General features: G+C 42.2%; 1 protein-coding gene across 1 annotated transcript; it reads right to left on the reverse strand.

Moving 5' to 3' along the window:
• Positions 1–457: 457 nt before the first annotated feature.
• Positions 458–14,570, reverse strand: crispld1a (cysteine-rich secretory protein LCCL domain containing 1a). Its single transcript, XM_068581713.1, has 15 exons — positions 14,374–14,570; positions 13,452–13,821; positions 7,361–7,479; positions 6,081–6,213; positions 5,848–5,963; positions 5,573–5,673; positions 5,291–5,482; positions 4,594–4,654; positions 4,431–4,497; positions 4,123–4,253; positions 3,968–4,011; positions 3,782–3,854; positions 3,617–3,692; positions 3,394–3,527; positions 458–1,519 (listed from the first exon to the last, which is right to left on the reverse strand). Exons 2-15 carry the CDS (start codon positions 13,710–13,712, stop codon positions 1,468–1,470), a joined length of 1,560 nt encoding a protein of 519 aa, XP_068437814.1. The 5' UTR covers positions 13,713–13,821; positions 14,374–14,570; the 3' UTR covers positions 458–1,467.
• Positions 14,571–16,706: the final 2,136 nt, after the last annotated feature.

Here is a 16,706-nt window from a genome sequence, read left to right on the forward strand (position 1 = left end):
CATTTATATACTATTTAGAGAGTTTCTTGTCAAAGTCTGAAACTTCAAAATACTCTCAGATTTCTCTTTCACTATAGGTTTGAGGTAAATTGACTCAGTGTTTTTGGGTTCAGCAAACATGAGTTACAATCATGTTACTTAAAAGAAATCTTCAAGAATAAGAATGAACCACATTATAGACACTGCCAGCAGGACATATAATATTAACATAAGTTTGAAGGAGATGTTTGTCAATTTCTAAGCTTAAAGAAACTACATTTTATTTCATGAAATTGCAATTTTTGTGTTTTCAAACACTTGAATTATAAAGGTATTGATAACAACAACAAAGGCCAATTATGATACGATCAGATTTCTGACATTTTTAAGTGTCTAGTCCAAAGTTCTTATTTTTGCAAACACATTTCTTGTTGACTGATTTAGATATCAGAAGCCGGTGTTGGTTGTAATAGTTTATTGCAAAATGGACTTTCCCTAACAACCTGAGGTAGGAAAATATGTATAATGGAGATAGAAAAAGTGACAAAAACACAATGAATTGACCAATATATTGGTTGTAGCTTGAAAGAAAGCTGAGAGCTGGTAAGAAATAGGAGCAAATATATCTGTTGATTCTTCTACATACTGTATGGAAAAAAAATGGTTGCATGGTATTGCGTCTGTTCATCTATGTCAAATGGCTGTGGCTTGATATAACCTGAAACATATATGGGGTAACAACATTCATTAAAATGCAATGCATGTGTAGGATTTGTTAGAGAATGACAACTCTGAGAGACGAGTAGACTTCCCGACCTGCAGGGAGTTTGAACTAAACCACATCATCTGGAAAAATACCAACAAACAAAACCCATCACACAGGCAATTACAACAGCAACAACAATCATAATAAAAACATATAGCAGCATCCTTTATAAATCATATTGATATAGAGCATAATCATATAAAAATAAATGCATAACAATTTGTTCCCCAACCATTAACACAAGTACAAAATATGACAAGAAACCTCTCCAGAGCACCAGTAAAAATGTGCCAAACGTAATACAATAAAATTGATTCATCCTTAAGTGCCGTTATAATGTTATATCGTAGGATTTCTGGAATCAGTTTTCATACACAGCTCATCGTTGAGAGGGCAAAGTGATGGCACTCAGACGCAAGTGTGAAACTATTTACAAATATGTACAAGAACATTTTCAGAGATATTTACAAAATGTCCCGATATAAATTTCCTGCTATGAATGGCAAATTGAACACTCAGTGCGAGTGAATACTGACAATTTCTCATTGTGTGTGTCAAGTTTTTGTTGCTGGGTTTACGCCGTCATGGAGACGACCTCTAACCCCTGGAGTGTAGCAAAGCCAGAAACATTTCAGTCATTGAGTTTGACAACGGGGCTTGATTACTGCCTATTCAACAGCCCGAGTGTGCTTTCTCTTCGGTGAAGCTGCCCTCCGGGGCACTCAAATCACAGCGAACACCCGGAACGCCTTTCCTCCAGGAGGGTTTTGAAGACTGCAGGGAAAAGAGAAAGAAGAGGGAGAGTGTCAGTCTGGGTGCGGCTTCTGTCAAATACGCAACATGTCCGAGCCTTTTGCGGAGAGACATCGATGACATGCACACACAAGCAAACCGACTTCAGGTTTTTACGGAGCAACGTCTACATCAGTGCTGTCTGACACTTTAGTGACAGTTAGGACAAAAACACATCGGGGTTGGGGCTCCCTGAGAAAACAGATAAACCCATTTTTAGACAAACACAGGGGACCTTCATGTGTTCATCCAACAAAGACAGACATGTTGTGAAGTGGAAGGAGACAGATAAATGATGGGCAGATACTAACAGACGTCAGGCATCTCAGTGAAGTGAAAAAGAATAATGTGGTGGAAGGAGGCAGGAGGAAGAGAGGGGGAGGACAGAAAGAGAGCGGGAAGGCCGTAGAATAAATGAGACTGAGTGTGTGTTTGTCCTCTGCGCAGGTCATGTTAACAAGAGTCATTCTGCAGACCACAGAACAGCCCAAAGGTGGAGCAATGTTATATTTAAAAAAGCTAGAACATACTATAAAGTATGTGGGTCACTCTTAAGCTTTGAACAGCGGCTGGTACAGACCTGTCACCTTAATGCTGTTGTAAAGTGGTACAGCCTGATTCAACACATGCTCTCACTTTCTTTTCCTATGCAAACACAAGCTCCCTTCTTTGCGATTCCCCTTTTGGTCTCATAGGACCCATGGTGTAAGAACAAAACAACGCACACATCGGATTGACTAAAACAGTACGTTTGTTCAACATCAGATAGACATAGATTATTATTAATATGTATTCTGGTCAAAGGCTTGTTCCTCTTGATACAGAAGCGCTGTATTATATCCTTAGGTTTTTTTTTAATTTATGGGGTAGGTATTTTATTCCCTGGCTTACTAACATACCAAAAGCTGCTGTTCAACCAATGACAAGCCAATCTTGTTTACTGCTCGGAGTCGCCCATCCTCTTCAGAGTGGAAATGGGAATATAATGGGGCAATATAAGCAAAAGTATACTTATATGTTGATGATGCAGTGTTTTATTTGCTAACCTGCTCTTTCCTCGTTGACATCCTTCATCCTATAAGTATGTTTGGGGATGCCTTAGACACTGAGTGTCACATTGTAAACAAGACTTAACATTTAAACTATGTCTGTGAAGGTGGATGTCCTCGTTCTTAATGCATTTATTCTTCACGACTTTGTATTCTTTGTTTACATTATATTAAGCTTCTTACCCTTGTCTGCTGATTGCCTTTTTTTTTTTACTTACTACCAACAAACAAACCTCTCCTAGAACTAAATTAAGATTCACTCATCTCCTCTGCACTAATTGCCAAGCAATTCATTATTTTAAACTGGAGGCAAGTTAATCACCCTCCCATGCACACTGCATGAGAGATGTTATGAACTGCCTGCAATTGGAAAGACTAGACCCACAAGGAAGGGCAGAGTGGACACATTTATCTCTACCTGAAAGCCATTGATTTGTCATTCCCTTTCTTTGAGCCCCAACAAATTAACCCCTTAACTGTCCAACCGAAGTTTAAGACATAATACTGACATAGGACTAGCTATTTCCCTAAACAATAAAATCCAGAATAAAATGCAAAACACCACCCGCTCTGTATTCTCTGAAACAGCTTCATTTCACTTCTAGTTGTCCAACAGCGGTTTCTACCAATATAAAGTAAAACTGTTTTCAACGCTGTTACAACCAGGGTGATCAGTTTTTCTGTAAATGTGTTTTTGTTACAAAATTATCGATTGGAGTTTAACATTTCTAAATGTTTGTATATTATCAAACATATGCACACACAGCTAGCCAAGAGGTCAGCTTGGCTAGACGAGACATCCCGTACCTTTCTGAAAAAATGCCATTTTTGTATGAGGCAATGTAGTGTTTCCGCTTGTCCACCGGCATTACATCGATGTAGCCGCCCACATCATTCCTGATTACTCCAGCGTGGATTGCTGTTCGGCATATACTGGACTTCTACAGAGGTATGCAAGAGAAAAGTTCCCGTGAGAAATATTGACAATGGTTACCGTCATGAATAATTCAGGTTCAATAGCTTGACTTACATCGGAGTATATCCTGGTGCCGATTACTCTGGATATGTGAGGATTCTCTTCTAAACAGTATCTCGGGCAGTATAATCTAAAAATAGACCAGTTGCATGGTTAATGACTGAAACCTAAATGATGCTGGAGAACTAAACATATACATGCAGACAGACAGGTTCATACCTTGGACAATGCTTTGCAGGCTTTTGGTATGAACACATCAGTGCAACTGTGGTTTCACATGTGATGGCTTTGACTGTAAGAACAAATTACAGGGAATCTCAACACACAGCTGCAGCGTGTAATTAGTAATGTCATGCAAAATGTCACACATCTCTAAGTATAGTGTCACATTTTTGTCGGACTAACCTGCTACTCTGGAAACTGTGAAGGAATTAGCACTCAGATATTTTCTGTCAAGGGGAAACACAAACATTGACATTATTTTGTGACTATTTTACCAATCTCGCTTTAAAACATCTTCAGTATAAATCATGGGGATGTCTCTAATGTTATTGTCTCACCCAAGAGATTGAACTCCATTCTTGTTGGATTTGATAAAAAAGTCCTGTCTGCCTTGGCGCGTTACATCCATCCATCCTCCATCATTATCTATGACACCGGCATGTAGACCAGCTCTGCACACACTGGATTGCTGCAAATAAAAAATTTGATTTACAATGTAACATTGATGGCCCTTTGCTAACATAGTTGTAAGCAAGTAGCACTGCAATGCCTCTCGTGCACTTTGACGGGACACACAGCTGTTAATTGGTTGACTATTGACCACATCATTTGCATTACTCAGCCTGAGGAACTGAAGTATACTCACCATTTCATAATATACTGTCCCAACTACTTTTCCTGTAGCATCTATGCACCCAGCTGGACACTCGTATCTGTGTGAGTAATATGGGAAAAATAAGATGAAGTAAACTGTACACTCTATTTTGTGGTGTTGCTGTTTTTTTTTTTAGATTTAATCTGAACTGTACCTGTTACATGGTGTTCCTTTACACTGATCTCGGAGCTTAGTGTCACAGGTCACCAGCTGAGCTGAAAAACATGAACATAAAGGCTTTTCAGTGCTCGTACAGGAGCCAACATGCATGAAGCGGCAGCTTTGATGCAGGCGACTAGTTTCCTAAAGGCTGAGTTGAGAGACAGCCAGTGAGGACCTTTGTTCTGATGCCTCAAGAACCAAAGAGAAGAATTCCTGCAACAGGGTTCAGGGTGGTCAGCAATTCTAGAGGAAGCGTCTCAGTTTACAAGCACAGGCCCGTTTCACTGCGGAGAGGAAGAAATTTAAAAATCGCATGGAGCCGCTCTCACCCCTCAACCTCTCTGAGCCGGCCAAAAGCAAACACACACTCAGGGATCATGCTGAAATAGACCTCCCCTCACTTCTCCAAAGAGTGACTTGCAATATTAAGCACACTTCAGAAACTGTCAGAGTTGTAATCAGGGAGAGACAGCTAGAGAACATCGAGGCAATTTAAGGTAAATTGCAAGAAAAATATTTCTTATTAAGCACATGTTTTGTACTATTTGTCTTTTACCCAATGTATTAAATAAATAAAAAGATGTTTTTTTCCATTAGATCACATCCTAAATTTCTTGCCACTCTGCGCACCTCCTAATCCTAAACCAGATGAAACAAGATCCAGAATAAAAAGTTAAATGACAGCTTACACATCTGCTGTGTGTTGACCACTTCATTCTTGTGCAGGTCCTCCGTGGGGCGCTTGGTGGGGGCTGGAGCTGGAAGACTGGGAGGCTCGGGCTTGGAGGCCCGAGACCGGGGCTTCTGTGGAGTGTGGGGGGCCTCCGGCTCAATGAAATTGTTTTCTTCGGTTTCCTCTTGGGGATGGTTAGAACTGTCATCTTCAAGCAAAGTCACAAAATAGGGATAAACGAAACTTATTTTTCCTCACAGTTTCTATCACAGTCTTTATTTATTTTTCAGACACATACCTTTGTAGCAGAGGTTCTCCTTGCAGCCGCCTCCATAGCTGGGAGGACAGGCAGAGCATGGGGTCCCATGTTTGTAAGGCGAATGTCCCCACCAGTTTCCTCTGTTCAGGTGGTAGAACAGACAGGGCTTATTGAACCGAACTCATTATACTTGAGCAAAACTAATAACCTATATTCCTTTTCAACCCATTTGTGTGTGACAGTTTTAAACTTCAGTGAAAGAAACGTTTAATGTTCATGCAGCTGGGAACAGACCTCACAACCAATATACTTACTTTGGTGAATAGTTGCAGACGAGATAGACGGCTTTGGCCCAAATCTGTCCCCACACATTCATGTTGTAACACATGTTGATGGCACAGCCAATCCGACTGCTGGTGGCCCATACCAGCTGCAAAAGAATAGCAAGACAGACCATGAAAAAACATGTAATCAAGTCATAGCTCACTAAAGGATAAACTCTCAAGAGGAAATGGGTAAAGAAATGGTATAATCCAGACCTAGCTACCTGCGTATAATGAGTACAAACTGGGCCGGAGCATCTGAAGGGACAATAGGGGTCACACTCCTGAGAGTAAGGGAAGGAGTAGTCTTTCACTTCATCATACCAGGCCTGCACATGGAACGTAGGTGGCTGATACCTGGGGAGATGAGTAAGCGTATGCACCTTTGATGACAATGCTCAAAAAACATTTATGTTGTCTTGTGTCTCTTTTGGCTTGGGAGTTGATGTTATGCATCAGAGCTTACTGCAAGTCGTCTTTCAAGAACCTATATGCATGATACCCATAGCCTAGTTAGTGCAAAACAAAGCAACTCTTGTGCTTACAAAACCACTAAGGTGTTTGTAAAAAACTAAATTCTAAGATACCGGTGGTAGCTAAAGAGAGAGCATACAGCAAGCATGTCATACCTTACTAAATGTAGCCTGGCAGGGTATCTCACGAGCCAAATCAAAAGATGAAGTAATTTGCACTACACTGTATGTAACAGATGTAGCTACCATTTGAAGTAAGCGCCATTGGTAAGCACAGCAATGTGAAGACATCTGCTGTCATTAAGCATCGAGCTTTCAATCAAACATGTGTGCACTCTGAAAAGACTGCAGTGACCAACGATTGCCACTAATTTGGCAGCATGTGGGGCGAGTCAATCTGATTAGAATCAAGTGAGCATCTTGACTGTGAAGTGATATGATTAGATGTGGAACAAGAGACTCTTATGTGAAGCAGTGCTGCTTTCAGACGCTCTATGAGCGGCTGAGTGTACAATGTAGCAAATATTATGTCCCGTGTGAACGTGTTGGTGGTGTGAAGAAAGTAGCAGAAAAGCTAGCAGCTGTGTTAAACTATACAGAATAACTTCTAAATTAGTTTAAATGAGTTGTATATTGCTTAATATTTGAATAACATATGGCAAGCTAACTGTTTGACTGAAAAGTGGCCTTCATATTCAAATACCTTTTATTTAACCTGTATTTATCCCAAACAGTCAAATTGAGATTTTCCATTTTCCAATGGGTTCCTGGCCAAGGCAGCATCCTAACATACTCACTTTTGACTCTTCAGGTTCACAATGTGTCTGTAAAATCAAACTATACAATAATTCTGTTCTTATCAATCTTCTTATCCTATCCACAGAATTAAGCCTCCTGTCAGCTACAAACACACACATGATAACTTTGAAGACTGTACCTATTTTCAGCAAAACAACCCTTTTACCCTCTCAACCTTGGACAAAATAAAAGTCTATGGATGCAGAAACTGTGTATACTTAATTAATGTTTACCTTCCCCAGTGTGCTCCCAGGTTCTGTCCGATCTGTGGCAGCAGACCGGCAGGGCCGTGCTCCCACAGACAGGTTTCTGCCCACTCCTCGGCCGTGCGCTCCAACTCTGTGTCCCACACCTACACAGCAGATCAGATGGAAAAAACATATGAAGTTTTCAGGATTATGTTTGATACTAAGTCAAAACAAACCGACTCACTGCGACAGAAAGCCGCTTGCATTGCAACTAATGGGCCGTAATATATATATATAACAATGTCAGCTCATAGAACGGTTAGTGTACTCGCACTGGAACTGGAGAAATTCACTGCCTGGTAGAGTTTCTTCAGCTGTCAATGATGTGGAGTGGTATTCAAAGACTTGCTGAACAAGGATTACTTATCATATGTCATGATAAGTAATAGAGACAAGGAACTGCTATGGCTAAGTAACTGCACTAATCTCTAAACTAAGTGCAGAACTATGCTGATGTGTTCCTGCTGCTGTAAAAAGAGCTTTTTGACTCCCTTATTGCTTCTCAGCTGACTTTCCCCAAATGCTTTTTCCCGTAGGATCTGGGGTTATTCAGAAAATGCAAAAGCTGTTTTTCCTTTAAGTAATACCTTCCATATGTCTCTGGTGAGATGTCTGGGTGCAAGCTTTTGTTTCACTTTCCCTCTCTCTGAATTGCCCTCTCAGTTAAGTTTGGCTCTGGTTGGATACGAAGGGATCATATTCCCATTCTGGGGTTTTCTGGGAATGCAAAGAGTGTCCTTCCTCCCTGCTGACCTACATTCTTCCATTAAAAAAATGTGAGAAAAACTCCAGCTGTAATTCCTCTGAAAGACACCGTATGGGCCTTTAATTGCACACCTTCCCTGTCACCTTCAGTGTGGGTCATCTAACGTAACTGGTTTCTACGAGAAAGTCAATTAGTGTGTGTGTGTGTGGGTGTGTGTGTGTGTGCATAGGAATGTGTTTGTGTGCGTTAGCATTAGTACACCAGCGGAGGTGTCAGAAGTTTTCACATCTCACACATTGGCCCCTGGAAGTAATAGCTTACCCTCACTGAAATATCATCCAATAACAGACACTAAAATAACTCGCCTGCTTCCACCACTACCCCCTTCGTCCGTCACCCACTTACAGTCCCACCAGAAACAACTGCTGTTCTCTGCATTACTCCTGAAACACCCACCCACCTAACAACAGGATGTCTGGCAGCGCTGCAAATTAACTCTTAGCGCTGAGCAGTTTTTTCAGCTCTTTCTGGGAATCCAACTTGCTGTTGAGAGGACCTATTGGTTTAAATTAATAACACCAGGGTAACATTGTCTGACTCCGCCATATTGGCACAGTGGTCTATGTCAGATTTCAACACAAAGCCTCGTAGAAATGTTACATAACTGACATATAGAATAAATAAACAGTTGGAGGTGTGGAGTAGAGTTTTCATACATTTCTATATGTGCAAAGATGTAGCATATTGGGGAAACAGCAACCTTGTCTGCAGTTGCCTGTGGTCTGTCTTGCACAATAAGCTCAAATGATGACTGACAGAGCCAGGGCTAAAACAGGAAGGAGAATGTGTTTACTTGAAACTCTATCTCTGCTCAGAAATTACCTCTGTGGGCAGTGAGCTGAGAATAAGTGTCAGTGTGTCAGTATTGTCAGATCCATTTTTGCCAGTACAAGAGCTTACGATGCTAAAACAGAAACATCGGAAGAGATTTGAGCCTGGTCATCAGCAGTAGTGAGAAAATAAAATTCAGCAATAACATTTGTTACGATTTTCTCTGCAAGTGACCTGCTTGCACGAAAAAAAAAAAAAAAAAATCAATATTTAGAGAGATGAGCAGACTGAAACACATTGCTTAGAGCGGTGGAAAGTACCAAACGATTTGCAAACCACAGCACACAGGACGCTCTGTGCTTAAGCGGGTTCAACACAATGTTTGTGACCATTAATGAACGGTTTGGGGTCGGAAAACATTCTGCTGGCCACGATGAAGGTTTCAAGACAAAAACGACCACAACTCTCTCACTAGCTGCAGTGTCTTCAGAGGGAATGTAGCTGATGACAGTCTTTATGATTCGTGATGCTTCTGAAGCCGTTCTTAAATAATGATGAGTACAAGCAGCATCCTTGCAGCTGAAGTACTCATTCCATCGTCCCAAACCTTTTTCAGCTGTTGAACCTTGTGCAGACTGCTGTCGGCTGCTGTTGCTTGCACAGTTAGCCCAGCAGGGAGGCCTTGTAACCAAGACCCCCCCCCCCCCCCCCCATGACACACACATACCCTACCCACCCTGACCACATATCTGCTGGGGCCCGTAAAGAAAAACACCTCCCCTACTGGAGTCTTTCAGCACAGTGCACGCAGCATTGTATATTTCACTTAACACTTCATTTGCAGGTTTTGGGGTTATTTTTTTCTTCTCTTTCTTGGTCATCTGGTTGCATTCTAAAGGCTACAGAGGTGGACTTCCTTTGCAAGTCTGAATTTCTTGTTCATTGTCAATGGTGCATGTAGAGAAATACTAAGAAAGCAGGGAAAAGATATGGGAATTGTATAACGTGACAGAGTAAAAATATAGATACATGCAATGAGAAACCTGGCAGAAAATGGAGGATATGTGGTAAGAGGAGAGAGAAAACAGGCAGACAAATGGAGGATTATCTATTTTATCTTCTCTGACTACTTCCCACACCAATTTGGAGTAAACAGTGTTGCATGCAGCACATTCCAGCCCACATCAACTCACATCAGAGGTCCTGGGGTTGACCATTGTCTGAATCTTGTCAACCAGTGAATACCATTATCTCCCATTATCATGTTAGACCAGGAGCATAGTTTGACCAGAACAGCAGACTATTGTGGGCTTGACTCGGGAAACTGTCTCACTTATACTCGGCATCAGAATTGAGCAGCCTGATATCTTGATTTGGTCCAATATTGGGATTTATAATGTCTTGGAAATAATAATAACAGTTTCAGCTCTCCCAACAATTAACAATATCAGCCAATCAGAAAAAAAAACTCCTCCTGAGTCTAACATTACAAAAGTCATTTTTCCTTGTTGCTGAGTCACTCCTAAACCCAAAAGACCTTGCAGTCTGGACAGGATGCCGGTTGACGGGGTTGTCCTCTTGGGCGTAATGCTTCACAGATATTTAAAGGATCATTGGAATTTGCTAATTTGATCTACATGTGTTTTGCATCTCTGAAAAGTTTTATGACCAATGCTCCCTGAGGTATTCGTAGAAGGTGTTCTTTATGAGTGGATTCAGAGCAAGAGCATCTGTTTGCATTCTTGGCATTACATCAAGCAAGTTCAGCGTGGGCTCTTGGCTCTTCTGTGTGTGACAGGTGAGGCCAAGAGAGTTTCCAGTTTTTCGGGTGGCATCTTTTCTATTTTGGGATAGTGTTGTCCTGTTTGCTTCACTGGAGCATGACCTTGAATGTGGACTTGAGGAACTACAGAACGCTCTTTGGGAGGACCAACTTTTTTTTTCATACTATGATATTCAGCTGCTGCGATTAACATTGAGAGAAACCAGTGGAAGTGTTTTTCTTGGGTGTAACTAGCTGACCAGACCCAGAGACAAACCCAAGACACACTGGAGAGATTCAATCTCTGAGCTGGCCTATGAGCTCTGAGGTAATCTGCAGAAGAAAAGTTGCAGGGATAAAATAAGTTTAGACAGCTCTCCTTCATTTTTTTATGCCACTGGAGTCTGGTAATTACTTTTTATTTGGCAATCTTATTCATCTAAAGCACATTCTTTTAATATTGAAGCTGTCTGTTTCACTCGCTTGTCCACATTACCGTAATTAAACATCTTGGGTTAATGCAAGGCTAATTTATTAGTCTAGACCTTAATTATTGTCTGATTGAACAGCCAAATTACCCAACACTAAATTAAAATGGCCGGCACTTTCAGCAAAACTCTGACTCATCTCAAACTGTCAATACAGCTTTATCTTGAACCGCAAACATCACAGACACCTCAGACCTGAGCGTAGCCCGGCAAGGCCAAGTTAAACATCATTGCAGGTGGGACCCTTTCTCCCATGATGCCATCTGTTTGCCTTTCAGCGCTTCAAATACTGACACTTCTCTGTTTATATCTGTCGGTCAACATTTGAGTGAGAGACAGAACCGCTCTCCCACCTTCTAACGCTGCATTGAAGCTCTGTGGATCACTATGGAGTGTGAATGCTTATCCAGGGAATTCTTTGGGCCTCTGTGTTGGATAATGACAGAATGGGAACGGAGCCACGGGGATAAGGGAGGCAGAGAGAGGGGGCAAGGAAAGGAAACAGATGAAGGAGGGAGGGGGGGGTGAATTGATGTTATCTCAGAGTTTATGTGATGATTGCCACAGAGGGTCAGCCGGGTTACGGTTTAATACAATGGCAGACAATAACAAAGCTGATGGCGCAATGGTTATGTATGTGCGCTTGGGTATTTGTGTGAGTGTGTGTGTGTATGTGTGCATCTGCATGCATGGGTGTGTCGGGAGAGCAGGGAAGCATGTCTATGAAGTCTTCCAGTACAGTGAAGCTGTGAGGTTTCTGAAAGGTGACGGCAGTTCAACGCAGACTGGAGGAAAATCTGAGAAATAGGGAGCCCCTTTCAAAATAAAGCACAGAAAATCACTAAAAATCTCTGTCACCTGAACAGTTTCTCGCTTGACAGATATTTACATTCATGCAGATGCTTAAATGTAAATGACAATTAATTTCAGCACGTATCTTTAAAAGTTATTGTCTCTACTTACTTTGTGGCCCTTCCAAACATCTCCATCTTTCTTTTATTCTGTCCTTAGTCGCATTCAAATAAACTTATAATTTTTTTTTGTTGAAAAAAGTCATTCTACACTTCTGTGCGTCTCTCATTGCCTTTCTTTCAGCAACGTTATAATTTTTACACCTACATTTATATTTAACTACTATTCCTTGTATTCCTTCGAGCTCTCACTCTCTTTCTCTCACCTAACGTCCTCTTGTTGCATGCCTCTTCACCCCTGGGTGCCCCTGGAGCTAGAAAAAAACAGCTAACTGTAACAGGAGACAGTAGAAAGGAGCTGTGCGCTGCTGGCTCAGCATTTCTCCGCTAGAGTCTGCCTGCCAGGCAAAGTGGTGCTTTTACACACGCACACACACACACACACACACACAAACACACACACACACACCAGAGGGGTTCTCAAGTCCAGCCTCTCAATTATACAATTACACAGTCCAGCAATTGCCCCCAGCAGGAACTGTTTATTTGCCTTAACCATCGAATAATACTGCCTTTTGTTCTGTAGCTCTCAAAGTGGAGATGAAAGGATTATAAAACCTCATTACTTTCTGCATACTGTATTGATTTTTAACCTCCTAAGTACTGTTGGTGGCAATGCACTGTGGCGGTCAAGCAGTGCATACCCATATAGTGTATTTGGAGGAGTTCCAGATCTGTGGAGCGCTGACTTACAAAAGGTGTGTGTGTGTGTGTGTGTGTGTGTGTGTGTGTGTGTGTGTGTGTGTTTGGGTGTGTTTAGTGGGGGGTAGACAGCTGGTAAAACAAGCCCCGGTGCCGTGCTCTGATTCTAATTGCACTGTGAAAAGTGATCTGGCGCTGTACACACACGTGATGGCCAAAGGATAAAGTCAAACAAATCTCTCAGCATGAGTAAAAGAAAAACGCAGTAGTAATGTGATCATTGGCAAGTTGGCGGAATTCTTTTCTTCTGGCAAAACAACCAACGTCACATGGTAGAGATGTGTGTGTGTGTGTGTGTGTGTGTGTGTGTGTGTGTGTGTGTGTGTGTGTGTGTGTGTGTGTGTGTGTGTGTGTGTAGAGGGGCTGTCCTCATCTTTGAAGGTGCTCAGATGCTGGCATGCTGCTTGTGTGCGAGCCAAGAGGGACAAGTGCCAGCCAGTCTGGTGACTGGGTCAGGTCACTAAGCTACATGGTCTACAAGTGTGCAAGACTCTTAAGGAGTTCAGAATAGGGTCAAAGTGTTCTTTAATACATACAAACAGCATGAAGTATATATGTATTTCTTCATGGAAATCAATCTCCACAGACAAACCCTCCGCATCCTCCATCCACCTACCATGTGCTCCATGTTGGAAGAAGGAGGGTAAACCTGGCCTCTGAGCTTGTTGTGAAGGTCCAGGATGAGCTGCGCGTCACCGTCGGTAATGGCCCTCTTCCCTCTCTGCTTGGCCTCCCACCAGTCCCCCTCCTCGTCCATATACTTGTCCAGAATCTGCTCCCAGCCCGTGGAGTTAGGAAGCATCACCATGGAAGTGGCCGCCTGGAGCAGCAGGAGAAGGGACACGCCCCTAAGCCAGCACAGAGATACATGCCTCATCCTGGAGATGGTGATGGGGGTTATCCTTCCAAACACAGGTAGGGTGGATGGCGAGGACCGGGGAGCAGGCCAGCACAGAGCGACACTCCTTATTAGTCGACAGCGTGAGCTGGCAAAGACATCGAGAGAAGAGAACAAAACAAGATTATTGGGAGGATTGGAACTGGTGTCCTGTAACAAATTTGCTGAATAACTTGAGTCAATATTAAACTTGGTGAGGACACCGCATTGGCTCGCAGACACTCGGTTTGGTGCAGCGCCACTGGTAACCTCATGGATTTCACTGGGGGAAAGCTGGCAGACTGGGAATGACTAGTGGAAGTGTGAATTAAAGAAATCACTACTGGTGTTGAACTTCCCTGAGGACTTTTTTCCCTTAATAAAACAGAAAGACAGCTTGGGAGCTGCTCAAAAAATAAATACAGCATCAAATCACATTTAGCAGTACAGCTGTAGTTTAGTGCACAGAATGCACAATATAGCTAATGAATTCACAATACTCTATGCTTACATATATTCTCAGTTTGTTGTATGCATGCTGCAATGCTGACAGAAGCTGATACAAGTGCCAACAGCTAATGGAAAACGGGAAGAGTAGGTAATGTATATTGCAATGGAAATGGGGTGGTGTGATTTAACGTCGACTTGGGAGATAATTTACCTTTAATGAATTGGAATGCAGCCCGCTTCTTGATATCCTGACAGAGATCTGGCTGTGAAGAAACTTCAGCAGCAAGAGGAAGGAAAAAAAAAAAAGTCCGCCTTCAAAGTAAGTTGAGCAGCGCTCAGGTGGAGCGGTGATGACTGTCGCTTGCTGCCATATGATCTGAATCAAAGAGGTGATGTGATCGCTTTCCCTCCGTTTGAAACGAGAGAGTGGCTCTTTCTTCTTTCGGGATTCTTGCACCAAAGCCGCTAAAGCATCACTTATCCACATTTTATCCTTAACTTGGCTGCGCTTCGGGAGTGCCGCCCCTGACCACGCCCCTCCCTGAAGTTGGAACCAGCCCACTCGGTCCTGCCAAGACCTCCGTGCGCGTGCGAGCTCGTGCGTGCGTGAAGAAAGGCCTATAAGCAGACACTTTTTGTCTCCTATTTTGGACAAGTTTGAGACTCAAATGCCCACAAACTATGGATGACACAGCAAGAACACGCCCCTTCCACAATCTGCCAAATGTCTTGGGAACCAGGAAGAGATGCGATGACCACAGAGAAACATATAACTACAAAGAGATGCATAATAACTGCAAGGAAAATCCAAACAATTACAAAGAGACTCAAAACCACAAATAAATATGCATTACGACTAAAGAGACACACACCAACTACAAATAGACACAACACCATAAAAAAGGTCCATTGCCGCACAAAACAAAAACAAAAAATAGGCAAAAATCCCACAAAGTTTGTAGTAGAAGATCTTAATATGTCTCTATAATATTCCAATCTTGTTTTAATCTCAAGTATTCTAACAATGGTGTTATTTGTAGTTCATATGATATCCTGTTATTGATTGAATGGTTCATCCTCAGAACAGTAACATGTACTTAAAGGTTGTTGGCTGACTGTGGCCCTCTTGCGCAACTGGCTTTGGTCAAAATGAGATTAATTTAAACCAGATCTTCCTCCTCTGCGGGGCCTGCAAGCGAAGGCAAAAGTGGCCCCATTCTCCTGTCGGACTGTCGGACTGTCGGACTGTTCACAGAGGACTTCTTAGTGGGATTAAAACACAAACCAACTCAATGTTAATGCCAATCCCCAAACTCATCGTATTCTGCAACATAGTACATATTCCATGATGGAAACAGGTTTTGTCTTTTGTCATCTGGTCATTTTCACTAGTGGCTGTGGCTCGTGGGGAAACAGCAGCTAATCACCAGGCCTCTGTGTGTTTCCCTCTGTACAAACTTACTTTCCACTGGCGGAGACACAATCTTCTTGTATTTTACCTGACAAACATAATAAACAAAATGCTAGCCAAGCCAACCATGTGGCCACCACCTTAGCTCTGTATTTGTCTGTAAATCCCCTTGTTTCCATGACTCCCTTATGTGTTCATGCCTTATACCCATTAGGTGAGTCAGGGACTGAATGTTTAGCTCTATCACTCAGTTATGGATGTATTTGAGTTTCGTAATTCCTAATCTGTGCCACATTTCACATTCAGTATGGTCACTCAAATCGGGGAAAGCATGGTTTGGTAGTTAGTGGGGTGAAAAGACAAGACGTGCCATAGTCCTGTTTTGGAAATCCCTTATTAAAAGTTAAGATAAATATTGCCAAAATCTACTTATCAAAGTATCAAGTATCAAAACGTATATTTTATATTACTATAAGGTTGGGAACCACAAGTTTAATCTTTAACACTAGCCTACTCTTTAACAATGCATTGTATTTCATAAGCCCATCATCTCTAAAAAGTAACTGTAAATAAATAAATAAATGTCTAGTAGATAAATGTAGCAGAGTAAAAACTTGAATATCATTCTCTGAAATATAATAAAGTGTAAGCAACATAAAATGTCGTCAACAAGTACAAATGCTTCAAAATGTAGGTGCAGCACAATCTACATCCCACCACTGCCCGTAGTTAAGATGTAAATGCATCAAGCAGTCGTCCAGGGTGCCTCTGCTGTCTAACCTACTTCTGGATACGTACAGAATGTGATACAAGAGCTCTCACATTGAGGACCCACCGCATGCTGAACTTCCATAAACCTGGGGTTTACTGTCTGCTCCCTGGGTCAGTAGCAGGGGCCTCGGCCACAGCGCAGCAGCGACCCTCTCTCTGCGGTCAGACCCCCCATCTTACCCTAAAGCTGAAATAGCAACGCTGTTACTCCCAGGAGGGAAGCAACGCCAAAAAACCTCATTCATCTGCTATAGAACCAAAGCTGCTCTACATTTAGATGTGTGTGTGACAGGGAGGAAGAGTGTGTGTGTGTGTGTGTGTGTGTGTGTGTGTGTGTGTGTGTGTGTGTGTGTGTGTGTGTG

The sequence above is a fragment of the Clinocottus analis genome, unplaced genomic scaffold, assembly GCF_023055335.1.
Source record: "Clinocottus analis isolate CAN_PGR_092001 unplaced genomic scaffold, fCliAna1.0.p SCAF_18, whole genome shotgun sequence".
Taxonomy (NCBI): Eukaryota; Metazoa; Chordata; class Actinopteri; order Perciformes; family Cottidae; genus Clinocottus; species Clinocottus analis.

Bases quoted from the DNA above. Each gene is read 5' to 3' on its own strand.
- crispld1a (XM_068581713.1), bottom strand. From the start codon at position 13,712: ATGAGGCATGTATCTCTGTGCTGGCTTAGGGGCGTGTCCCTTCTCCTG. The intron at 5,964-6,080 runs GTAGCTAGGTCT...ATTCTTTTGCAG, and splicing joins TTTGTACTCATTATACGCAG to CTGGTATGGGCCACCAGCAG. The intron at 5,674-5,847 runs GTAAGTATATTG...CCACCTGAACAG, and splicing joins GTCTGCAACTATTCACCAAA to AGGAAACTGGTGGGGACATT.